The sequence below is a fragment of the Vulpes vulpes genome, chromosome 12 (genome assembly GCF_048418805.1).
Source record: "Vulpes vulpes isolate BD-2025 chromosome 12, VulVul3, whole genome shotgun sequence".
Taxonomy (NCBI): domain Eukaryota; kingdom Metazoa; phylum Chordata; class Mammalia; order Carnivora; family Canidae; genus Vulpes; species Vulpes vulpes.
In genome coordinates, this window is record NC_132791.1 from 78836441 (window position 1) to 78863745 (window position 27305).

The 27305-nt window shown below is 40.4% G+C and overlaps 1 protein-coding gene across 1 annotated transcript in view; it reads left to right on the top strand.

Annotated features, from left to right (window-relative positions):
• Positions 1-27305, top strand: part of DCDC2 (doublecortin domain containing 2) — a 158754-nt gene that overhangs the window by 41576 nt on the left and 89873 nt on the right. Inside the window, exons 3-7 of the mRNA XM_025999307.2 lie at positions 5443-5519; positions 5658-5789; positions 9299-9445; positions 11133-11187; positions 20050-20212. Coding sequence (XP_025855092.1) covers positions 5443-5519; positions 5658-5789; positions 9299-9445; positions 11133-11187; positions 20050-20212 — 574 coding nt within the window. The remainder of the gene's footprint in view (positions 1-5442; positions 5520-5657; positions 5790-9298; positions 9446-11132; positions 11188-20049; positions 20213-27305) is intronic.

Sequence of the window (27305 nt, forward strand, 5' to 3'; positions counted from 1 at the left end):
TTCCACTTCTGAATATTTTCCAAAGAAAATAAAAACATTAACTTGAAAAGATACATGCATCCTCAAGTTTATTGAAGCATTGTTGACAAGAGCCAAGATACGAAAATGACCATTGTCCATTGATTTGTGAATGGGTAAACATTGTGATATATATGCTTATAATGGAATATTTGGCCATGAGAAAGAATTCATTCTGTCCATTTGTGACAACATGAATGATGGTCTCAAGGGCCTCTAGGACATTATGTTAAGTGAAAAATGTCAGACAAAGAAAGACAAATACAAGATAGTCTCTCTTAGATGTGCAATTAAAAAAAATAAGCTCATAGATACAGAGTACAGATTGGTGGTTATCAGAGGTAAGAGACTGGGTAAGAGAAATGGGTTCAAAAGGGAAAAGGAAAGAAAAAAGTTATGTAGAATGAATTGAAGTATAAAAAGGTGAAAGTACCCTTATTACGTCCCCTCTATGTATCCTACCCCAGCCTATCCTCCAAGACTAACCACACTTAAAAATTTTACTACATGTTTGTGAGGATATGTACTTGGATGCGTTACACACATACTTGACATGGGATGCTTACATATACAAAAACCATGATACTTAGCTTATCTTTCAGTTTTTGTTGTCCTGTTGGGAACAGTAGTCCCCTACAACCTTCTACCTCCTACCCTGAAGTGGACCTAAGCCTTTAGTTTACTTGAATATGGGGGGAAAAACCTTTTAAAAATGGAAAAACAATCTTGATACAAGCAGAGCAGAAACATTTTATTTGTCAAATTACATACCATTATTACATTAAATACATTATTAGAATGTATTTCCTCATTTAGGAAAAAGGGACAAACAGTGGTAGGAAAACAATGTAATTCTCCTGTCTCTGGAGATCTTTGTTATTCTGCAGGTTAGAATGTGGCAAGACTCGTTGTAATTGAGATGCCTTGTAATACCATTGATAGAAATCCAAGGAGAGGGCGAGTCAGCAATTCCTTTGAAAAGCTTGGTATTGTCCTCACCTCTTGTTACACACCCTTTTCTTTGTCACATTACTCTTTCAGTCCATGCATCAAGAATATCTTCATGATAAGCAGTTTCATTCCGTGAAGCTTAGGACATATTCTCAGCATGAAATACCCTCTAACAGAGGTATCTTCCAATCTTCAATTATCACATAAACCATCACCTCAGGAGGTTGTATCATCACCATCCATCAGGCATCTTGGCTAGTTTTTCTTCCATTTAAAAATTAGTAGGAGTGCCTGGGTGGCTCAGTAGGTTAAGTGGTTGACTCTCGATTTCAGCTCAGGTCATAATCTCAGGGCCCTGGAATGGAGCCCTGCATCTGGGTCTATGCTCAGCAGGGAGTCTGGTTCAGGACTCTCTCTTTCCCCCTCTTCCCCTCCCCATGCTTGCTTGCTCTCTTTCTCTCTCAAACAAACAAATCTTAAAGAAATAGTAACATTGAAAAAAAAAGGATAATCATTTTAAAAAACTTCTTTGGAACAATTCCTAGTTTGGATGTGTCTGCTGTATTGACTCCTAGGTGAGTTATTTTCAACTCTGGTGTTTTCTATAGTTGTTTGGCGCTTTTTTTCTCATGTATCAAAAAGTGGTGAAAATCCATGAAATATTTTGTAAAGGACTTTGCACTGTTCTTTGATGCTGTGTGCTATCTTTGCAAAGTAGTAACAAAGTTTTTCAAAGGTTACCGTTTGGAGAACCTACTGTTTCTTAAATCCATACAAGAAGGAAAATAGAGTTGAAGTCTCTTTGTGTGGGTTGGCCTTTGTTTAGCAAATAAATGACTTCATTACATTTTTTCCCCTAAATGCCTAGTTTATTATGGACAGTCACAAAAACCTGGTATATATGGGGCGGGGGGCGGGGGAGAGAGAAAGAGAGAGAGAGAGAGGCAGAGACACAGGCAGAGGGAGAAGCAGGCTCAATGCAGGGAGCCTGACGTGGGACTCCATCCTGGGTCTCCAAGATCACGCCCTGGGCTGAAGGCAGTGCTAAACCGCTGAGCCACCCGGGCTGCCCTATTTTTTAAAAAGTTATTTAATATTGACTTTTAAAATTGTATAGTGAGTGTTTACAAGAGGTCAGTGGTCGCTAGATTTTTGGGATGGTGCACATTTAACAATCATTTTCTCAGGTCCTGAGACTGAGTTTGATTTTCTTGGCCTAGATTTCAAGAGGTTTCAAGAGGTGATGAGTGCTGAGATTTGAGGGAGATGGATTCTCTGAAGCATTCAGTTTAACAGCCCCAGGGAGTGGCATTGCCACTTGGTTAATTAGTTCATGGAGCCTCCCTTTGGGCTAGTTTATCAGGATTATCCCTCTTTTTACAGATTAAGAAAATGAGGTGTGAGGCATTGAATTGGTTCTTGAGAATGTGGTTGGCAGTTAGTTCTGGAGTTCAGAATTGGGAGATTATTATTATTTCAAATATATATTTTCAACAACTGTTTTCACTGAGCTCGTTTTTTTTTTATAACAGATGGATTCATATTTTTTGAGTCATGTAAGTTTTAACTTGAATTTGATGCAACTGTGGTTATTGTCTTATTGTCATATGGAGTTTGTGAACTTGGGAGTTAAATCACATATAGATTTCCTAGGTTCACATGAAGCCTTGTGGGCTTGAGCAAGTGTTTAATATGGCCGTCTGTGACACAAACACAATCTAAAAAAGATACAACAGACAAAAGGATGTTTTGGAAAGCATGTGTGATTTGTATTGGAGGATCTGCACTAGGTCCCTGGCTCACCTCATTCTAATAGGGTAAATGTGCTTGTACTGCTTTTGCTACCTTTCACTTTAGGAATAGTTTCAAGAAAAATGTTAGCCAAATATTTATTCAGTTCACTGTTTCTCTACCTCCCCACCTATGCACCTGTTCGCCTTTCTCCTTTACACTCAGGGCATGACTCTTCACTCTGATTAATTAGGCTTACCTATGTCTCGGTATCCAAATAAACTGGGGTTTCTGAGATGGTGTTGAACCCAGTGAAGAATCCAGGCAAGAGATTAGCTGTTAGCATGTCCTCCCATTACTTTGTGGTGATTCTCAAACTGACACAACCCAAGCAGGAGTATTATTAATGTGCTAGGTCCAAAATGAATGAGTTTTGAATTGATACCTTTTCATTTGCTTTGGTTCCATGGTCATAGATTCCACACTAACATTGGCCAGCCATTGACCAATCACCAATAAGGCTATTCCTGGTACCCAGGGTCTGAGTGGGAGCACCGCACATGCCATTCCTGGGTGTCCATCCCACTGTAACTAGGTGTATGGATACTTAACATTATACTCATATTTCAAATACTATTTATTTATTATTTTTTAATTTTTTTAATCTTAAAAAATTTTTTTTTGTTTGTTTTTATTTATGATAGTCACACACACACACACACACACACACACACACACACACAGAGGCAGAGACATAGGCAGAGGGAGAAGCAGGCTCCATGCACCGGGAGCCCGATGTGGGATTTGATCCCGGGTCTCCAGGATCGCGCCCTGGGCCAAAGGCAGGCGCCAAACTGCTGCGCCATGCAGGGATCCCAATACTATTTATTTTAAATGGCAAGGGAAATTGTATGGGCTAATAAGAAAATTTACACATTTTAGAGACATATTCTAATTTATTATTGTATTTTTCATTATCTAAAGCCATAACACCATGTGATCAATCCCTCATCCCTGAAAAGGAGTCTAGAAAAGCTTCCCTTCTGTGCAGTTGATTTGACTTATTTTTGTGTGTGTGATTGAAGTTATTATTTGAAATGCCAATTAAAAAATGCATTGTAAATTAAAAATCGTGCTTTCTCCAAAAAGTTTCAGTTGTCTTATACAATGGTCTTACTTTTTTTTCTGAACTCAGATATATTACTTGGATTATTTTTTCAAATTCTATTATTAGTATATCTGAAAACAGCCTAGTTAATTTAATTATAATGACTCAGAAACATATATTTAAGGTTAATCTTCAGTTCAACTGGTTAATCATGAACATTTGGGGAAAATTTTTGCCATGCTGAATGAGGAAAACAATTATTATTCAAAACAAGTGGTTTGCTTTAGTTCCAGCAGCAACGTATATACTCAAAATTATATATATGTTTTTAAGTTCAATTTGCCAACATATATAATTATTTTTAAGTCTTTTATTTATGCATTTCTGTATATTGTTTATAGATATGTATGCTCTAAAGAAAAAGAATATTTTAGCCAATTCAACAGGAATTTTGAAGTTATTTGTTTACACAAATCCCAACAGGGAAGGTCTTAAATAATCAAGGTCAAGAGGCAAGACTTTGAACAAAACTACTAGGGTATGAAGTCTGTGCTCAGTACATTACTAGGTAATATTGAGAGTAACACCAGAGGAACATAATTAAAAATCAAATAAATAAAATGTGTCACATGTCACATGATGGTTAAGTGCTATGGGAAAAGCATCAGGGAAGGGCACTAGGGAGCCAGGAAAGTGGCATCAGCTTTAAGACAAGCAGATGATTAATGGATCCAGTAGAGGTAGCTGGGGACAAAAATCAAGGTGAGGATTAGCTTTATGAAGAGATAAGGTTCACCGGAGACAGGCAGCAAAGGGGAAAGGTGGTGAAGGTGAAGATGTAGATGAGGTGGGTTGTGGAGGAAGGGGAGCTCCAGGGGCTTCATGCCTGTTGGCCCCAGTTTCCTTCAGTTTAGAAGGAAATGATCTGCTAAGAGTGAGTGTACCTGCCCTGGGATTTTAGAGTTCAGCATGATGGGTAGGGATTGAGGAAAAATCCACAGACAGTTGACTAGTGAGCAGAGGGCTGCTGGGAGCTCAAACCAGGCCTCGTGCCCAGGGGTGCCTTGTGCTTCTTGCCATTGGCTGTTGAGAGCCAGGAAACAAAGGCTGGGGAAGTGGGCCGATGGAGAGGGGAGAAGTGGAATCTGTAGGGAAAATGGGATGGGGTCACGTGCCTGGGGTGGGGGGAGCGCCTAGATTCAGCCTGAAAGCGGAGTCTGGGGTGGCTGGATGGGGAGCCCTGCAGAGTCCCAGATTTTATGGGATTACTTTGTTTCTGTGTTAGGGAAAGCAGTGTTTACAGTGTTGCCTCAAAATTCTCAGGTGCAGGCCCAATTGCGGGCACAGATGGTAAGCAGTAAAGCCAGGGCTTGGGGGAAATTTTTCTTGAGAGCTTTGGTAAGGGCATGCAGTAGTGCTAGAAAGTGAGCCCAGAGTGTTTATATAATTTGGGGACACCCCCACCCCTACCCCACGCCGCAAGATTTTAAGATTTTTAACAAAGGCACAACAGGTCTCAGCCCCTTCCTGAAAACCTGTAGCTTTTTTTAATTCCTGGGGGGCTGGGGGGGGGGTGGGGAGAAAAGAAAACCTAACAGAAGCTCAGTGATTTGCATTTCTTTGCTTTTTTAAAGGTGAAGCCAGTAATGCACAGCAGGATCAACGTGTCCGCTCGCTTTAGAAAGCCACTGCAGGAGCCGTGCACGATCTTGTATGTTGAGGACTTTTACATTATAGTTGGAAGTTTGCTTTCCTTGTGGTTTGGGATTTGTTTTGTAGCTTTAAAAGTCTAACCATTTCCAATGGTGTGGCTAGCTGGTTTTTTGCCTTTTTTTTTTTTTTTTTCCAGTTTGATTGCAAATGGAGACATCATAAGTCCGGCTTCCCGCCTCCTCATCCCCAGAAAAACCTTGAATCAGTGGGATCATGTGCTACAGATGGTCACGGAAAAAATAACTCTGAGGACTGGAGCTGTCCACAGGTATGCCAGAGTCCCTCTTCTGTGAGTGCATGGGTTTCAGAAGTTTTCGGGATAATGTCAGGAGGCTCTGGAGCCACTGGTCCCCCCGTGTGAATATAAACATACTTTTTTATTTATTTTTTATTTTTTATTTTTTTAACAAATTTATTTTTTATTGGTGTTCAATTTGTCAACATATAGAATAACACCCAGTGCTCATCCCGTCTAAACATACATCTTTAGTATATAAATACATAAATGTAATTGAGAGTAATACTTAACATGTGGTAAGAAAAAGATTCAAATGGGACAAAAGACCTAAAAATTATTTCTCCTACCTTGAGCTCTCCAGCCCCTCTCTCCAGTACTTTTCTGCAGTCTTCCAGAAATATTCTGTGCATATGAAGGCACATACATCTGTTATTTCTTAAAAACACAGATGGGCACACATACATATCCACACAGAGTAAGTACATAACCTTGTACTTTATAAGTAAGTACATACCTTGTATAGATTTTTCCTGTAATAACAAATCTTGGAGATTTTTCTTACCAGCACCAATGGCTACAAAATACTCCATTTTGTGAGTGAGCCCTGATCTGTTATAATAGTCTCCTCTTGATGAAAATTTAGGTTATTTCTCATCCTGTGCTATTACATGTACATGTGAGCAGGGTTTATCAGGAGATGAAAGTGTCTTGTAAATGTCTTTAAAATTTTGCTAGATACTGTCAACTGTCTTCCAGGGAGTTTGTACTAATTTGTACTCTCACCAAAAGTACAGGAGAGGGCCTACATTTCCTACTCTGGTCTATACCGTAAAACTAATAAACATTTTGTCTTTTCATTCATGTTGGGTGAAGGTAGTATTTCAGTGTTTCTTGCTTTTTATTTAATATACTACAGTAATAACAAAAACATCTGTTGCTCATTTCTTTTGTGCAAGGAATTATTTCAAGTGCTTTACATTTTAAACTTAATTAACTCGATAACCCTGTGAGATAAGTAGGGTTATTATTCTTTTTTAATAAACATGAAACATGAAATGGGGGGTGGGTGAAGTTATTTGCCCAAGATTAAGCAGACAGTGGGTAGCAGAACTGGGATTCAAGCCTGTTTAGTAGGCAATCTGGCTCCAGAGCCTGTGCTCTTAACTACTAAGCTATTCTCTGAATAAATGTCACAAATTTATCTTTCATTATATATGAATTATCTGTATAGCCTTTACATATTTCTCCTATTGATTTATAGACACTCTTTACATATTATAACACTTGGCCTCTTCTCCTATGAGTTTTAAGTATGTCTCCTATGAGTTCTACGTATGTTTTCAGTTTGCATTTTTTATTCTCTTTATGTTTTTTGTTTTGTATACAGTTAAGTTGAATTTTGGTACAGTGAAAATTTCAATCTTATGATCATTAAGTTTTATGACCAACTTAGCTTTTCCTCATTCCAAGATTATAAAAATACTCTGCAGTGTTTTCATCTTGTACTTTTAAATTTCATTTAAACTTTTGATCCTTCTGGATTTATTTTGGTGTTAGGAGTGAAGGCAATAGTTCCTTTTTTTCTTTTTAAAGATATATTATTGTGTCTTTTGACATATACATAAATGTAAACCAACTCAATAAATAATATAAAGCACCCAAAGATACATACATACAGTTGCATGCCCATATATACCTGTTCATACATATATTGATCTGAACAAATTTACACATGAAAATAAAATATATATAAGTATAAATACAGAAATGAAAATATAAGTTCCCCCCCCCTTCTAGTACTTGAATACTTAGAGAAATTAATTCTTAGTGTATGCCAGATATGAGTGAGATTTGGTTGCTGGTCACTTGGGACATGCCTATTTTCCTTTAGCAGAACATTGAAAAGGCTTATGGTTGGGTCCTCCTTGTACTTTGGTATATTTGTATATCAAAAACATCCCATTAAAACTGGTTCAACTACCCGTTTATGTTTCTTGCCCTTTATAAAAAAGAAGAAAGCAGGTCAACCAACGTCCTATAAAAGAAGGTCACAGGTTAGAATTTATTCCGTATACTTAACTACCTGCGGAGGAAACCAATCAACTCTTGGCTATTTCCAGATCCACAGTGATACTGTCTTTTCATTTCAAGCCATAAAGTTAACTACTGACTCAGATCTTCCTGTTTTGAAGGAAAATGGGTATCTGGGTCCAGGCCAGCAGTTCTCAACCTGGGATGATTTTGCCCCTAGCAGACATTTGGCAGCATCCAGATCATTTTTGGTAGTCACAGCCTGGGATTGGGCAGCTACTACTACCATCTAGTGGGTAGAGGCCACGGATTCCCTTGGCATCCTGTGGTTAGTTCACCGGCAGCTCCTGCCTCTCCCCATCCCCCAACAAAGAATTATTGGAACCAAAATGCCCATAGCACCATTGTTCAGAAACACTGGTCTAGGTTAAGGCAGGAAAACCAGAAAACCTGGATTAGATGTTGATAGTTAGATTTGTAGGGATGGATAGAATTACAATGTTATAAAGAAGTAGCGTCAATCCAAACACATTTCAGGTTTTTTGTGGCTGTTTTCTTTGTACTTCTTGGCTTCTTTTGATATAGCCATTTCCATAATCAGTCAAGAAGCAGACACATCAATACCTTTTTTTTTCTTTGTAAATGTCACTGACTTTTATTAGGTAATATAAGAAGTCTGAGAATTTTAAAAAATTATTTTCTTGAACTCCTCCCAGTCACAAACTCTTGTTTATAACCCTCAAAATGACGCATTGCCTTTCTCATGTGGTTTTCTGATAGTCTGCTTTTTCTTGTTCCTTAAAAAAAATTCCGTGGACTCTAAATTGTCTAGTAAAGTTATCACTGTTCTGTTAATAAGTAACATATTCAGTGTAGCAGTTTTACAGTAAAGGGAGGTCCTTGTGAAATCCCTTGATTCTGGGAAGATGAGGGGAGCGAAAAAATAAATAAATAAAGCAAAAAGGAAGAAGCATGAATGCTATGCAGTTCTGCATCATTAATCCTAGCAATGAGCTCCTTGGCCTCTTGTTATCTGACCCCGTCCTGTGTATGTTTGGATGCACTGTCTTGGCTGAGGGCTCTTGCACAGAATGCAGTAAGTTTGTCAACCTGAAAAGGACATGAAGAAAATGAATTGGAACAGTGCTAACAACATAGAAATAGAAGACTCGCTCTTCAGTGGGAACTGAGCTCTATTCAAAGCACCACGCTCTGTGCAAGTGAACGCTTTCCATCCACAGTCTTACTGTGGCAGCAAGAGAGGGTCCTTCTGTCGGATTGTTTGGTTTACTGGGGTGAAGCACTGGGCAGGGGGAGTGTAACTGTCTCTACATCGTAACCCTGGTATTTAGTCAAACCTAATGACTTTGAGGCATTTCGGATTTGCTAACTAGAATAGTAACAAATGAGCCAACTGGAGAGAAGAATGCTTTCATGGAACTTTGTAATTTTAAGTAGCTCTTTCTTGCTTGTTAAAATTTTAATGGTTGGCATTCCTATTTCCGCAGACTTTACACGTTGGAAGGAAAACCTGTTGAGAGCGGGGCGGAGTTGGAGAACGGGCAGTTTTATGTGGCCGTTGGCAGAGATAAGTTTAAGAAATTGCCTTACAGTGGATTACTTTTTGACAAGTCCACAATGAGAAGGTCCTATGGGTAAGTGTTCATCCTCATGCACGTCTCACCTTTTAGTTATCACTTGAAATAACATTGAGTCTTATGCTGACCACTGGTATATTTTATGTAATCTTGTTTGTCAGAATGGAAAGCATGTATAATGTATATTGATTCTTTTTGCCATGATGGAGACTGGAGATTTTTTTTTTTTTGCACAAAAATATAATCTTGGGGAGTCTATGAAAGTTATATAGTATTTTTTTTTTTTTACCATTCACTTGTGAATTCATATTAAATATAAAGATTCATTTTTGTGAAGAAGATACAGGGCAATGGGCTTCTATATAGCATCATTATTTGAAGTTTTAATAATGTCTCCACTGGCTACCTAGACCAAATAATTTTCAGTTTGTGCATATACAAACATCTACAAATGTTAAAAAACATATTTTATCTTTGTTTTAATGATAATAAGAGATAAAAACGATATAATTGTCCTTAAGCCATTAAGTAGAGCAGTAGACAATATAATTATTACATGCAAGATTTTAAAGATTACACTTTTAATTACACACAATGCACTATGACCCCTTTTCTGCTGTGAAATTTCATGTATTTGTGAAAGATGCCTTATTTCAGCCCAGTAGATGGATGTCAAAGGCATGCATGAAGAGCCCCCAGCCTCTGGCAGATGCAGGCACCCTGGCTTGGTCATGGTGCTGTGGTTTACCATCTGTGCTGCTTTTCACAGAGGATTCTATGGCCACTTAGCTATCGCAAACTGAATTTTCAGGACTGTCCTCTGCTAGGGTGTGTATTACTTGCACAGATACAGCAGCAGATCACCAATTTGTTTTCCATTAATTTGCCATTTGTGAAGCTTGTTGGAGAGAGAGGCTGGCCAAGGATTTCCAGATAAGTAAGGAATGAAATGGACTTTGGGGAGGTGTTTGGAGTGTGCAAGAACACATGGTTTTCCAGCACTTTAGAATTACTTACAAGCAGACTTACTGATGACAACCTTAGCCACCCATGAAATATAGTCCAGTGACACTGGATTCACTTGCTGTGGGCTACAGTGTGTTCTTGAGGGCAGTGAGAAGTCTGTAGCTCATGGTGGCCTCTCTCAGACAAATTAGTAAGACATACCTTCATCTACATATGGGCTTCTTTTCAGAGGAGATCAGGGAGTTCCAAGATAAGTTTCCTCCTAACATCTGTGAAGCAGTATTTCTATAACCAAAGAAAACTTTTATTTTTGGTTGAGAATGACCAGTCTAGGAGTGTCCCTGAATATAAATGCTAGTGTTTTGCCATTCTGAGCTTCTGCGGACATTATGAAAACAATGGAAATGTATTGTTTGGAAATGTATTGTTTGGCAAAATCACCACTCAGCTTAGGAAAGGACTTTTTGAAATGCATGTAGAAAGTTTAGGGAGTTGAATAAAACTGCTGCAGAAAAATTGAAGGTGGTACTAAAAGTTTATAGGGAGCATTGATTAAAATAGCTTAATGTTAAAATTATAAAGCTTTTGGGATGGAATTTAACAATTTTATGGTGGTCTTGGTGAAATTGGGAAAGTATATAGTACTTTCTTGAAAAACCCATGTCCCTTAAGCAGTTGACTTGCAGGTTGGGATGACAAGTTGGGATGACAGTTGTCTTGCATTGTGTATTATTTGTAAATAATATTCAGATTTCTAAATTGCTATTTGTTTCCGCAGTCAGAAAGCTTCTTCACTACCTCCTATTGTAGGATCCAGAAAGTCTAAAGGGAGTGTAAGTATCAGATGCTTTACTCATTAATGTTCTCTATTCCTCTATGATACAGAGAGACTGTCCTCTGGGTTTCAATTAAATTTGAAGAGATAAAACTTAACTGCCTTGTTGGCATATAAACAATTATGTGAAACAACACTAGAACATTAATGTTGCAGTGTAGGTCTTCGAAGTGAACTAACATTTTTAAAATATAGGTTCCAAAGTAGGTGTCTTTTTCCTTGTGTACTGACCTGATGTAACTTACCTCACAGTTGAAATCTGAGCAATGACATGTAAAAGTAGAAGAAAGGATTAGATCACATTAGTGGTCTCCTCAGTCTGGCTTTCTATCTCTGACAAGGAATAAATTTTTTTTTTTGAAAAAAATAAGATCAAAAGAAGACAATCCTAACGTTACGTTCTTTTAGAAGACTGAGAATCACTCTACATAGTTTCCTATCAGAACTTTTCCACCCATGATTCCTCCATCTATTTGCTAACTCGGCAAATGTCCATTAAGTACCTCTCATGGAGGAGCTGTGGTGAGAGTTCAGTAGGTGACTTGGTAACCTGGTTGTATCTTCAATCCATACCCCCTGTCAGGGATGGGAGACAAGTCATGCTGGAGTGCTGCTTTGAGAGGTTTTTCGGGCTGAGGCTTCTCTTTCTGCTTCTTTGAATGAACTGCCTGACCAGCTGTGATCAGAATTGGTTTGACATTTCCCCATCTGAACATTTTCCCCTGATTTAACTAAGCAAAATTCTTTTTTGCAGATTTTATGACATAAGCGACTACTGGGCAGTGATCGGTGTCCTGATGATGGTTTAGGTTTCTCTTCCCCTCCCCCCCCCCCCACCTTTTTGTATATCATGCAACAGTCTTTGGAGAAAAAAAAGAAGTAATTTTGTGTGAAGTAGCGCTGAACTCAGAATAACAAGCAATAGATGTTTATCGCCCATTTGCAAGTTGAGGGAGGGTCTCATACTGTTTATAACAAAGCTTTTGTGCTCAGGAAATGTATGATCTGGTCGAGAACAGCCTGAGAAGGTAACGAATGCTGAATAGCGAGTATGTAGTGAGATTGGTAAATATGAGGTAGAGGGAGTCAAATGTATGTTCGCCAAAGCACATGAAGGAAGTTGCACATGAGCCACACCTTTGAGGGTTATTTGCAACAGGTGAAGGCTAATGAGGGAAAGGGGTTCCCGATGGAAAGGATAGTGTAAGAAAGGAGCCACGATGTGGATTTCAGGAGGCGATAATACAGGTTGCTATCCACCCTCAAAAACAAGAAAGGGAAGCCCCAACAGAAGGAGCATATGTTCCCACTGAATGAATGGCAGGGGACAGACTTGAGTATAGATGACCTATCTGGAGGGAACTCACTCTCATGACCCTGGGGACAGTGAGTCCCTCAGGCTAACTGATCTGAGTAGAGGATCCATCCTGTGTGGAGGCTGGTATGCCTGGAATGGTAGGTGGCTGTTTCAGATGGCCTTGAATGTCAGAACCAAGAGTTTACTCCTTATCCTTGAGTAGAGGGCAGCTCATGAAGGCTTACAAGAAGTGAGAATGTGAACCTGGAAGGTTGGATCTTTTTTTGTGGAGAAAGACTTAGCATGGTGAGAGGCCACAGATGAGAGACATGTGTTATGTGACCATTGGAAGCAGGAGCCTTGGCATAAGATGAGAAGATCCTAGGCTAGGAAGGTGGGAAAGGTGGCAGGGGGTTGAATGGAGAGATTGGAGCCAAAGATAACTGCACGTTCTTGAGCTTGGATGGCTGAGAAAATAGGGTTACTCTGGCCAAGGAGAGGGCAGTGGGAGGAAATAATGACGTGCCTGATTTCAAACATACTGAGTTGAAGTGTCATCACAGAATCTAGTTGAAAGTGTTCAGCAGGCAGCTGTGCTAGAGACCGAAGCCTGAGGAGGATATGGGGCAAGTCTATCCTCACAGCGGTCATAGCTGGAGAGCAGACCTGTCACCCTGGTGTTCTTTCCTGGCATCCAGCACAGCCTGGCAGGGAGCAGCCCTCCTCCTGCAGTTGAGTGGGAGCCTGGAGAGGGTGCACACAGATCACAGAGGACCCAGCCTGGAAGCGGCTTGACTGCATGGATCTGTAGAGGAGGAGTAGAAGGAGGAAAGAATGTTCCAGTGACCGAAAGAGCAATTTTAGCCACTACCAAAGCTAAAACCCATGAATTTAGGGTTTGGAAATTTTGTCCTCTTGCTCTTCTTCAGGATTTTGGAGCAGAATCTCCTTGTCTATTAGGTGTGTGCAAGCTCATCAGTTCCCATGGTGCCACTGTAAGAGTGATGGTTGGGCAGATACCCAGTGGACTTCATATCTGACCTTAGGTCAACCAGGAAGTGCATGTCCGGACTAGGACCATAACTCAACTCTTTGCATTCACAGTTACCAGATCTTGAAATCACATGCTTATTATTCTGAAGTTTGGAATGTCTAAATTTTTTGTTAGAAATCTGTGTTTTCCACTTTAGAATTCACATGCAAGAGGCACATTTATGCAGTCTTCTTTCTTGCCTGCTCGTTTAGAAATTCTTTAGATTCTGGACTGTGAATGCTGGTTCGTCTAATGGCAAATGGAGTTGCCCATGAATCTAGCTTGGAACAGAGCCCCAGGGAGATGGAGATGAGCAAGAAACCCATGGTGCTCTGAGCCCAGGGTACACCTGGCAGAAAGCAAGGTTAAAGTAACAATTCCAGAAATCAATATATAATTACGAAGTGCAGTGGGAATGACAGAGAAGTACAGAGCAATAGGAGAGACAATAGAAGGAGGACCTACTTAGAATAGGTATGTCGGGACTGGTCTTCTCTGGGTAAGTGACCATTGTGGAAAGACTCAGCGTCATGATGTGCTTCCATCTCATAGACTGAGCAAAGACTCAGAATTACATTTCCATGCTCAGACTTAGAAAAATAAAATGACTGTAGTTTTGACCTCTTTCCATGATGCTTCAGAAACATTCTATCTATCCATCTGTCTACCCATCTGCTCATTCAGTCAGCCATTCAGTGTATACTTGTTGAGCACATGGGAGTAGACACTATCAACCTCTAAGCAAATATACAGATAATTTCACATGGTGCTACACAGTGGGAGGAAAATAAAATGTAGCAGGGCACAGATTGATCGAAATTTCTCTGAGACCTTAATGATGTAAATGAGCCAGTCCTGTAAGGTGGGGGCAGGGACAGAAAGAGCCCCTATGGCAGAGAAAATGGTCACAGAGGCCCTTGGTGAGAAGCCTGGCATCTGGGCATGTGAGAAGGAGATGCAGAAAGCCAGAGTGGTCTGCGATGAGATTGGAGGGGCACATAGGCACCATGCTAGGAGTTGGGGTTGTATCCCTTGATGGGACACCATCTGAGGGTGAGAAGAAGAGAGGGATGCCGTTTCACTTAGTGTTTTGAGAGATGACTCCGGCTGTGGTGTGTACAGAGGAGTGGGTCGGGAGAAGGACATAAGCAGGAGGCAGTGGGGTGGCTAAACCCAGCACGCTGTGCAGGTGACTTGGACAGGTGGCAGCAGGCGAGATGAGTATCTGTGACTATTCTTCCTTGAGTATCTTGTAACAATTGTCTCTGATTGGTGTATTCGGCCAACAGGCATTTACGGAGTGCATGTTACTGTTTTGGTGCTTGTGGGGACAGTAGAGGCAGGGAATCTAGAGAAGACACTAGGTGTATGAAGCTTACATTCTGGAGGAGAGAAAGACAATTACACAATACATTCGGCAATAATTGGGAATAAGTTTGAAGAGAAAACATGAAGTAATGGAAGAGAAAGTGAGAGGATGCTATATCATCTGGGTGGCCAGGGCAGGCCTCTTTTAGGAGGTTATATTCGGGCAGAGGGGCATAACCTGCTTGGCACGCAGCAGTGTGAATGCTCGCGGTGAGCCACATGGACAGACCATTATTGTCGCCAATTCCAAAGTCACAAACTCCGTCTTTAACAGAAGGATTATTTTACTCCTTTCCTGTAATTAATTGGAGAATGTACATGTTTGCAAGATGGTTAAGTGCTTGGCCCTGATGGAGGTGTGAGTGAGGGGGAGTCAGGAGGAGACCTAAGCTTTGCACTGCCCAGTTAGCAGGAGAAGCTCCTCTTGCTGCTGATACAAATCGAAGGGGATGCAGAACCAGATTTTGGAATTCACTTCTTGCAAGGCTTTCTAGGAATCACTCTGTTGCATAAGTAAGGGGAGTGTGGGTGGGGGCCTGATAGAGCACAGTGGGGAAGAGGAGAGAAAGCTGTGGGAGCCTGTGGCGGGCAGGTGTGGGGGGTAGGGGGACCCTGCTGGTGTGGGAATGCCTGGGTCAGCAGTAGGAAGTGCTGGTGATGGGGGCTTCTGGGCTCAGGGGACCCTTTCAGAGCAGCTAAGGAGCCCCCAAGGCCAAGCAGGGCTGGACCAGCCGGCCACGCCTCCTGCAGACTCCTAGAGCAAATTGAGTGTAGTTTTAACCTGCAGCTCTAGCCTTGAAAACAAAAGGGGGATATAAGTGAATTGTGTTAAATTCTAGGAAGTGTGAGAAACCACCCAATCGATCAGTGGGAAGCTGCTGTGGAGCTGCCCAGGGAACAGCCGTGGGGTCGAGCTGCCCCCTAGTGGGACAGGTATAAGCTCTGAGATAGTTGAAAGGCCCGGCCAGTGTTCTTGTCATTACCCCGTGGCTGATAGATCTTGTGACCTGTAGTTTACAGACTCAAATATCATCATTGCTAAAGTTCTGGCAAAAAGAGCACAAAAAACAAAACACGATTCTCCATGTATCACAAAGTCAATGTGTAGTGAGAGAAACTCCAGATGCTCCCAAAGCTCTATTTTGCCTTTTGGGAAACAGAGTCCAGTATGGGTAACAGGGCTTTTTTTTACACACTTGCCCTCACCAGGTATGCATGTGAGAGAAATGCCAGCCTGGGTTTGGGTCTTGTTTCCTTGTCGAGAGACTCCCTTCTGGGTGCATCTCTGAAAGACACCGAAGTGGAGGCTGCTATGTGAAGCAAAACCCTCACAAAGTTGCCAAAAAACAAACTTGATGTTTTTTGGCCTCTGGTGCCTTTGGCATGTGTTCATGGGGGCTAGGAACACTTTTCCTGGGATAATGAAGGAACACCTGAGTTGGATGTCTCTTGTTGGAAAAAGCCCAGAGAACTATTTAAAAAATCCCAGTTTCAATAACGTAGGGGAGATGGAAGGGCTCCTTTCAGTTTTTTGTTTATTTGAGCCAGAGGATTGCTATTCCTGACACATCCAACTATGATGGGTATAGGTCAAGAGGCAGGACAGTGGTCCAGATAACACACAGGGTCTAGTTTTCTCTTCTCTCCTTTCCTTTTCTTTTGTTTTCTTTTTCTTCTTTCTTTCTTTTTAAAAATATTTTATTGGGGCAACCTGGGTGGCTCAGCGGTTTAGCGCCTGCCTTCAGTCCGGGGTGTGATCCTGGAGACCCAGGATCGAGTCCCACATCAGGCTCCCTGCATGGAGTCTGCTTCTCCCTCTGCCTGTGTCTCTGCCTCTCTCTCTATCTGTGTCTCTCATGAATAAATAATAAAATCTTTTTATTTTTATTTATTATTTTTTAATTTTATTTATTGTCTTTTTATTTTTAAGATTTTATTTATTTATTCATGAGAGACACAGAGACAGAGACACCAGCAGAGGGAGACGCAGGCTCCCTATGGAAAGCCAATTTTGGGACTTGATCCCAGGACCCCGGGACCAGACCTGAGCCATAGGCAGATGCCCAACCACTGAGCCATGCAGGTGCCCCTGGGGTCCGGGTTTCGCGTAGGACATGCTGTAAAATCAGGCTTCTTCTTGAGTCCCTCCACTTTGGCACAAAGCCACAACTTATCGCTTCCAGGTGGCCTTTTCAAGGAAGCATGCCATATAATAAATATTTGTAGGGCCTTGGCATGAGGAAGCTTCTGTGTAGTACAAAAATCAGACTTGGGTGACCTTGAGAAAGTTAATATCCTTTATCTGTAAAACAGTGACAATAATGCCATATTTGTGTTAAATGGGTATTTAGTATGTACAAAGTACTCAGTGATACTGTTTTATCAACTGGCATAGCTGTACAAGACTGGCAAAACTCCCTTATTTCCTATGCCCTCCAAAGAGCCACAACTCTCTATTTATGTATCCAGGTTATAAGTCACGTGTGGAAGTCCCCCCCTAAAAAGGAAGGAAATTCCTTCTCTTGATTCCTTTGTCCCCTCCTCCATATTTATTTGTAGATCACCTATTATTTATATAATTAATTATGTAAGTAAATGTGAGCCTATATAACTTACATAATTAACTATGTAAATAAATACGAATATATGTAATTTACATTGTATAGCTTATCTTTTTGTGTGTCATTATTATATATTTTATATTGTTAACACTTTAGATGAATCAACCTTTTTTCTTTGTTAAAAAAAACAAGCATTTAAATTGTTTCCAATCTTCCTTTTTTAAAAAATACTTTATTTATTTATTTATTTGAGAGAGAGAGAAAGAGCACAGAGGGAAAGGGAGAAGCAGACCCACCACTGAAAAGGGAGCCTGACATGGGGCTTGATCCCAGGACCCTGAGATCATGACCTGAGCTAAAGGCAGACGCTAACCAAGCAACTGAGCTGCCCAGGCTCCCATTTCCAGTCTTCTAATTACAAAACAGATTCTTCCCTTTATTTTAGTTTAATTTAGTTCAACAGAGCAACTGGCGATCAGCCATAATTCATTAATCAAATACATTAGTGTCCATTACTGAAGCCATGTTCTGTATCGTTATTGGAATCCACCAGTTTTTCCTGATGCTCCAGAATAAACCCTTTTGAGTGTCCTAATCGGAAATGGAGTAAATCAGAACTTCCTGTATAGTCAGTAAAAGAGTTGACTTTTAACACTGTATGAGTCCCAGGCACCCCTAAATGGGGCTTCAGCTACTCCCTTGTCATATGCCATTTGCAAAAATGCCTTCTCCTGGAGAGCTATAAAGGACTCTCGTGCCGAGATCCAGAGGTTCTTATCCACTAAGCTTCATTTTAGTCCTTGAAAATTCCACATCATCTTTGAACGTTCCAGTGGGCTTGCTAGAAGGGTGACTTTTAAAGTTTTAAAATTGTGGGGTGAATACACATGATGGAAAACAGGCTAGAATATGAGACCTGGTGGATGGATGTGGAATCTCTTCTCTAATTGTGTGATCTGTATCTTGTGCCAGGTAGTCTGTGGCCTTGTGAAAAAGAATCACTGGAGAAAAAGAAAATAAGCAACAACTTTGGTTGCAGTTAATGCAATAATTAAATGGAAGCGTATGTTTAAATTGCGGTTGGAATGGGAAATTAAATTATGCAAAAGAGTGTTATAGATTTGGACAAGTTTTCATACTGTTAATAAATCTATGCATAATTCATTTTCTTGTAGGCTACGACAAAATAGCATAAATAACTTCATTTGTAAGGCTGTGAATTTTTCTATTCTTAATTGGGTGATGGCTGAAACCATTTAAATGCTTCTGGATGACTGAATATATAAATGTTTAAAATGAGCAGTTATAATAGGTTTCTAGGCAGATTTGTTTATTTAATATTACTGCATTTATTTTTAGATACTAGCATAGTACAGATGTTGCATAAAGATTTCACTCAATATGGTATGACTTGGATATGATTTTTAAGAAAAAGATATTAACTCTGCTCTTGGAGAAAGTACTCTGCTACTCATGGAACAAATAGTGCCTGATAGGCACTGTACTAATTATTTATAAGTGTTACCATTTCCTCCTCATGATAGACCTCAAGGCAGGTGCATTAGCCCCATTCAGCTAATTAGGAAACTGTCAAAGAAGGTAGGAGTGAGTTAGCAGGAGGGCCCATGGTTAGTGGTAGTGGCTCTGAGCCAGGTATTTTGGTCTCTAAAACTTGTATTCTTTCTTTTTCTTCAGCCTCATGCCTTAATACACTCAAGTGAGTTTAGCATCTGAGCATCTGAGAACCAAGTTGTCTTGTTAGCGGGGGGTTCCTTGCTTCAGCAATGGCCAAGCAGAGACTAAGTTGTTCTTTGGGTGCTTACAGTAGTCACCACTGTGGTGGCTGTTATGTGGCTCCCCGGGAGGGGTGGGGGGTTTGGGCCAGCGCAACTCAACCAACCTCTCCTTTGTGCTGAAGAGCCTCCTTTGCAGATGCAAAGTCTTCATTTCCAGTAGCATGTGGAGACCACGGACAACTACCGAATGTATGATAATTGGTGGTTGCCTTGCAGGAGAGTGGTCTTGAACCGTTTGTGTCTGAGTAGCTCTGGATTTGCAATTGTTAGGGAACCTAGCAAGTACGAACAGGTGAGTACATATTTGAGGTTTTCTGCAAACATAGTGTGATGATACCCTCACAGTGGCCACTGGTTAAGAAGGCATTTCTAGATTAACTGATCAAACTGAGGGTTATCAATCTTCCTCATCCAGTAGATTTTTTCCGAAGTCACAGGAGGGAGAGGGTGGTTCAAATGGTGGTCTTGCTGACTCCATGACCTTGAGCAAGATTCAACCTCTAAGCCTCATTTCCTCTGTGCAGTAAAGTATAACAGTATCTGTCTCACAGGGTTGTGAAGATTGAAAGAATTTTATAGAATGTCTGATACATATTAAGTATTCAACACTTCTCAGCTACAATTTTACTCTTGTGCCTCTGCTAGACCCTTCTCCTTGCACTAGGAAAAGTTAATGTGCATATTAAAATGAAGAGCAGGAAAGTAGCCCATTCCCTGTTCACCACCGGTTAATGACTTATGTTGACTAGGTGTTACTCTGGGTTTTCATTAGCCCATGGTAAGCGTCTCATCTTCTGCCACTCAGGGAAATGATCGTCAATCCAAGTCAACAGTTGGATCCAGTGATAATACATCCCCTCAACCCCCAAAGAGGAAAGGGAGAAAAGAAGAAGTGAGTTTGGAAAAACCCAAGAAAGGGAAGCAAAATGTAAAGTTAAAGAAATCACCACAAACAAGTCCAAACAGTGGTAAGTTTGTCCTTGTTATCATTATATTGTTTTTATTGAATGTCATCTTAAGGCTGTGATGCGATTTTAATTCTTAAATAGATCTATTTGTTTCTCTGGACCCACGGAAGATACTCCTTATCATCATATAGGAGAGTTTTCAAGGAAGACCTTTCGTGTATGAAAGATTCTTCAGTATTTCCTGCTCACGTTCTGTTTGTGATTAGAGGTTGTGTCCAAGAACATGTGTTTTGAGGTAAAATATTTCTTGTGGTGGTCTCATGTAAGAAAAGGTAGCTCTTGTCATCTTTCTCTTCCATTGAAAGGGCTTGATTAACATTTTTACCAACTACTGTTAACATTGGTCTGTCTCACTTGTGTGTCTACAACCTCGGTACACATTGATCACAGGTTACTTTTAGCCACAGATCCCTTTCTCCAAAATGTTTTACAAAATTTCACTGATATCCAAGAGGATACTACACATCCAGAAAACTTTACCCATAGACCACATGTACGCAAATTAGTTCTGTATCTTGCATTACCAGGTAAGGGATGCCATAAAGTTAGTTTTTAAAAATTTTCATCAGTATGAGGTTTTGTGCAGTCAGAATTGTGAACTTTCATGGTAGTTTTTGGGAAGACAGGCTCTTTTTTGGTTTCCTCCAAGAATGGTGTCAGTGGGACAAGCCCACAGCAGTAGAGGGCTGGCCAGGGCACAGCCCCTTGAAGGCACTGCTTCTCCTTTACCCAGGTCCCCTCACTCCACTGCAGGGGAACATGCTGGGCACACAGGAAGAGGACGGATGAGCTGTTGTTCCAGATTTGTGGCCAGCTCTCTGTCTTCTACTTGGGAGCTTCAGCTTATCTCAAAGTTGATGTGAGGAGTCACAATAGAATGATAGCTACTGTGGATCTCACAACTAAGGAGACATGTGAACCTATAGGGATTTCAGAGGGTGCGGCAAAGGTGATGAAGTTGTCACGGGAAAACTGGGAGGCTAAGTGAATGAGCCAGTTAGAAAGAGGAGTTAGAATGATGGGGGCCTTTCATCTTCAAAGATTTCCATGAGGAAGGCCAGCTGGAGAAGGGGACTCCTGGATTCTGGTTGCAGTTCTGCTATGGCCCTTGGGCAAGTCACTTAACATTTGGGGGACCCCATCAGCTATCTGCAAAATGTGGGTTCATATTAAGATTTACCTTGAAAATTATGCTTACCTGTAAATCTGTATAATCCCTTGCAGTGACTATGAAACAGGGGAGGCCAGGGTAAAATGTGGCCAATGAACGTTTATTGAATGCATAATTTCATGGAGGCACCAAAGGAAGAAAGCTAGCCTGGAATAATATTCCATACTTTGAACATTTAAAAATAATAGAGCCTTTATTTTAATCAATATATCAAGTTGTGAAGCCCCCAGGCCCTGGGCCGTGTCTTACTAGGTGTTTTGTTTTTATTCACAACAGCTGGCACAGGTCCGATTTGAGACGAGACTCTTAATACATGGCAAATGAGTGCTGGATGGCACAGCATAGAGAGATCCCTGTGATCCTTTGAAATCCACCTACTTTAAGCTTTTCATGAATATTTTTTCATTAGAGGCTTTTATAACATGGGACTTAATTTCTGTGAGGCTCATCTTAGCCTGGGAAAAATCCCAATTCCTCCTTCTGATGTATGTGTTTTAAAAGTCTTTTGTTTTAGTGGTTGTTTCTCCTTCAGAAGGAAGGGGATGTTCACTTTGTCAGGCTTCTTGTTTGTGGAAATGATGTAGCATGAGGCTGCATCAGTGGTTTCCTCTTGTACTGGAAAGTAACCTTTATTAAAAAGTTAAATGATCCGTATTTTAGCTTTCATAGAAGTTTGCAGTTTTCAACAACTGTATTTGGGAGGATGAAAAGAACAAAAAACAGGTTGAGCATTTAAAGTGCTCAGAAAAGGTGGAAGCCCATCGCTGTTCTGCCCTTGTCTTTGGAGAGAGCCTGACCATTGTTTTAGAGAATTCCCATTTTATTTTATTTTATTTTTTTTAAAATTTTATTTATTTATGATAGGCACACAGTGAGAGAGAGAGAGAGGCAGAGACACAGGTAGAGGGAGAAGCAGGCTCCATGCACTGGGAGCCCGACGTGGGATTCGATCCCGGGTCTCCAGGATCGTGCCCTGGGCCAAAGGCAGGTGCCAAACCACTGGCCACCCAGGGATCCCGGGAATTCCCATTTTAAATGTATGTTTTCTCATGTCACTTTAAAACGTGCAGAATGTAGGCTTCTCACTGCTGAACCTCATTGTTAGGGACTATTGCTGGTGGCTATCAAGTGATGGTTTTGGGGAGTGGAATTTCCCTCTATCCCTACGCTCTGAAGAGTTTTGATCAGGAATGGATGCTGTATTTTGTCAAATGCTTTCTCTCCAGCTATTGAGAGGATCATATAGTTCTTGTTTTTTCTTTTGTTGATGTGATCTATCATGTTGATTGTTTTATGAGTGTTGAACCACCCTTGCCTCCCGGGGGATAAATCCCACTTGGTCATGGGGAATAATCCTCTAAATGTACTGTTGGATCCTATTGGCTAGTATCTTGTTGAGAATTTTTGCATCCATGTGCATCAGGGGTATTGGTCTATAATTCTCCTTTTTGGTGGGGTCTTTGTCTGGTTTTGGAATCAAGGTAATGCTGGCCTCATAAAACAATTTTGGAAATATTCCCTTCCTTTCTATTTTTGAAACAGGGTTAGTAGAATAGGTATTATTTCTTTAAACGTTTGATAGAATTCTCCTGGGAAGCCACCTGGCCCTGGACTTTTGTGTCTTGGGACACATACATCTTTGGGACTCTTGTGTCTTGGGAAGTTTTTGATGACGGCTTCAATTTCCTCGCTGGTTATTGGCCTGTTCAGGTTTTCTATTTCTTCCTGTTCTAGTTTTGGTAGTTTGTGGTTTTCCAGAAATGCATCCGTTTCTTCTAGATTGCCTAATTTGTTGGCGTATAGCTACTCATAATACGTTTAAAATTGTTTGAATTTCCTTGGTATTGGTTGTGATCTCTCCTCTTTCATGTGTGATTGTATTAATTTGAGTCTTTTTTCTTTTTAATAAGAATGGCTAGGGGTTTATCTATCTTATGAATTCTTTCAAAGAACCAACTCCTGGTTTTGTTTATCTGTTCTATAGTTCTTCTAGTTTCTATTTCATTGAGTTCTTCTAGAATCTTTATCATCTCTCTTCTTTTGTTTGTTGTAGGTTTTATTTGCTGCTCTTTCTCCAGTTCCTTTAGTTGCGAGGTTATCTTGTGTATTTGAATTTTTCCCAGTTTTTTGAGGGAGGCTTCTTTTATGATGTATTTCCCTCTTAGGACCACTTTTGCTGTATCCCAAAGATTTTGAATGGTTGTATCTTCATTTTCATCAGTTTTCATGGATCTTTTTAATTCTTCTCTAATTTCCTGGTTGATCCATTCATCTTTTAGTAGGATGCTCTTTAACCTTCATCATGTGTTTGAGGTTCTTCCAAATTTCTTCTTGTGATTGAGTTCTAGTTTCAAAGCATCGTGGTCTGAAAATATGCAGGGGACAATCCCAATCTTTTCTTATCGGTTGAGACCTGATTTGTGACCCAGGATGTGGTCTATTCTGGAGATAGTTCCATGTGCACTTGAGAAGAATGTGTATTCAGTTGTGTTTGGATGGAAAGTTCTGTATATATAATCTGTGAAATCTATTTGGTCCGGTGTATCATTTAAGACCTTGTTTCTTTGGTGATGTTCATCTTAGAAGATCTGTCATTTGCTGAAAGTGCTGGGTTGATGTCTCCTACTATTAGTGTATTATTATCTAAGTATCTCTTTACTTTGGTTATTAGTTGATTGATATACTTGGCAGCTCCCACATTAGGGGCATAAATATTCATGATTCTTAGGTCTTCTTGTTGGCTAGATTCTTTAAGTATGATTTAGTGTCCCTCTTCATCTCTTACTAGAGACTTTGGTATAAACTTTATCTGATATGAGGATTGCTACCCCAGCTTTCTTTTGAGGACCTTTGAATGGTAAATGGTTCTCCACTCTTTTATTTTTAGGCTGGAGGTGTCCTTAGTTCTAAAATTAGTCTCTTGTAAACAGCACATAGATGGGTCTTGCTTTTTTATCCAGTTCAATACCCTGTGTCTTTTGATGGGATCATTTAGCTCATTCACCTTCAGAGTAACTATTGAAAGGTATGAATTTAGTGTCATTGTAATATCTATTCAGTCCCTGTTTTTGTAGATTGTTTCTTTGGACTTCCTCTTTCTTTTACAGGGTCCCCCTTAATATTTCTTGCAGAGCCGGTTTGGTGGTCTCATATTCTCTCAGTTTCTGCCTATCCTGGAAGCTCTTTATCTCTCCTTTTATTCTGAACAACAGCCTTGCTGGATAAAGTATTCTTGGCTGCATGTTCTTCTCATTTAGTACCTTGTATATATCATGCCAGCCCTCTCTGGCCTGCCAGGTCTTTGTGGAGAGGTCTGCTGTTAATCTGATATTTCTCCCCATATAAGTTAAGAATCTCTTGTCTTGTGCTGCTTTAAGAATTTTCTCTTTATCTTTGGAAATTGCAAGTTTCACTATTAAATGTCGAGGTGTTGAATGGTTTTTATTGCTTTTTTTGGGGGTCCTCTCTATCTCTTGGATCTGAATTCCTGTTTCCTTCCTCAGATTTGGGAAGTTCTCAGCTATGATTTGTTCAAATATACTTTATGGTTCTCTCTGTCTCTCTCTCGTTCTCTCTGTCTCTCTCTCAGCCTCTTCTGGAATGCCAATTAGACATATATTCTTTCTTCTCAAACCATCATTTATTTCCCCAACCCTTTCCTCATGAGATATTAATTGTTTTTCTCTTTTTTCCTCAGCTTCCTTCCTTACCATCAACTTGTCTTCTATGTCACTCACGTTCTCTTCTACCTCATTAACCCTAACAGTTAGGATTGCATCTTATTTAATTTATTTTTAATTTCGGCCTGATTAGATCTCAATTCTGCAGTCACTAAGTCTCTAGAGTCCTTTATGGTTTTTTTTTTTTTTCCAGAGCCACCAGTAGCTTTATAATTGTACTTCTGAATTGAATTTCTGACATGTATTGAAATCCAAATTCTGTAACTCTGTGGCAGAGAGTATTGTTTCCAGTTCTTTCTTTTGAGATGAATTCTTCTTTCTAGTCATTTTGTCCTATGCAGAATGGTTGTGTGAGTGGGCTGAGTCAAACATATCAACCACGACCTAAGTAAAATATACCCTAGATGATTCTGATGAGGTCAAAGACCAGAAAATAAAAGAAAAAGAAGAACAGAACAAAATAAAACCAAAGGACCACTAAAGTGAAAAACAAAATTTAAAACAAAGTAGTAAAAATAAAAAGCCTAAAACCAAAAACGAAGAAGAAAAAAAATAAAGAAAAGAGGGAGAAGAGAGCAAAAAAGATGGTCGTGGTGAGGAAGTCGTAGTGGAGGGATCATGTAGTCTACCTGAGGGGTCCTAGAGGGTAATCCTCTTGGTTCTGAGTGTTTTTTGTTCTGTATTTAGAAGATGCTCATTCTGAAATTTATATAAACCAGAAATACTTATAGAAAGCCTCAACATTGACCACCAAAATATAAACAAGATAAAGGGGGAGGGGGGCAGAATGGGAAGGAAAAAAGAGTATAATCTCACAGAATGACTCAATATGGTGTTCTATTTGGTTGTGTTGAGTGTAAGTTGGTTGTGTTCTAGAAGGTACTAACTTCCACCATTGTTAAACAAAATGAGCAGAAAAAAAATAAAAGCTCACATCTTGTATATCTTGTATAATAACTCATATTCAAAGTTAAATTGAATACATTGAAGTGATCCAGAAGTGGAAAATATATCTAAGACATGTAATTGTAGAAATATGAAAGTCAAAAAGGAAAAAACTTAAAAATGAAGAGCTGGTAAAATATTGTAGTTAATGTGGGAAAAGGAAAAAATATTGGAAATTTTTAGTCTGATGTAAAAATGAGTCATAATGGGAACAAAAAAGGACCCTCTAGTTCTATATACTATTTTCCCTCAGACCTGGAGCTTTCCAGTGCTGCTTGGTCAATAAACTTGCTCTTCCCTTGTTCTTCTAGCAGTTCTTTTTGGGGAGGGGTCTGCTATGCTGATTCTCAGGTGTTTGTGCCTGGGCAGAGATGCCCCACCCCCTGCTGGGTGCCAGGCTCAGTGTGAGCTGTTTACCCTGTGAGGCCTTTGTTCCCTGGCGATCCTGTGTCTCCCAGGCACAAAGTGAAATACAGAGGAAAAACACAATAGTGCAGCCAGATTTCTAGCTCTGGAGTTAAGCTCCCCATGAGTAACCAACCACAGTCTCCCAGTCCACACTGGCCTAGATGCTCCCAGGGCTGGCGCGAGTGCACTAATCTGCACAGCTTGGGGGCGCCCAGTGGCAGGAGAGTTCTTGCTGTCCTGTTCCCTCCCTGCTTCTGTTTGTCCCAGGGGGAATATATGATTGCGGCTTTGTCTGCTTCGGTAGCCTGGAATCTGAGGTCTGTGCCACTGGACCCGCGCTTCCAAAGACCACTTGTCCTGAAGGGAAGAGGGCACAGTCACCTCCATCTGGACCCGGCCCGCCTAATTGACTGGCTTCTCCCAAATGTCTCGGAGGGCTGCAGTGCTCTAGCCCTTTGCCGATATCAGCCCACAGTTTGCGGTGAGCTTTCCCTGGGCGCCCCTCCTCTTATAGTGACTCCGGGAATCTTGAGGCTTCATTGCTCTTCCTGTGATTCTGCCCAATTTCCCTGCTAAGCACTTATTTGTCAGGAAAGCTCCGGCATGGGTTTTTAAAGTTCCCACCTCTGTAGGGCTGGGCTTTCCTGTCCTGGAGGCTTTTGCTGCTCTATTTTAGCCCGCTAATCATGGTTCCCCTCCCCCACTTTATTCTTTTCTTATTTTATTTTTTGACTTCCTACTTTGTTAGAAGCAAAAACTTTTCTCTCTGTAGCATTTTAGCTGTTTTCTCTTTAAATCTCAGGTTTACTTCGTAGGTTCAGGATGTTTTGAAAGTTATCTAAGTAAGTCTGTGGGGTCAGGTGAGTTGAGGACCTCTACTCTTCTGCCA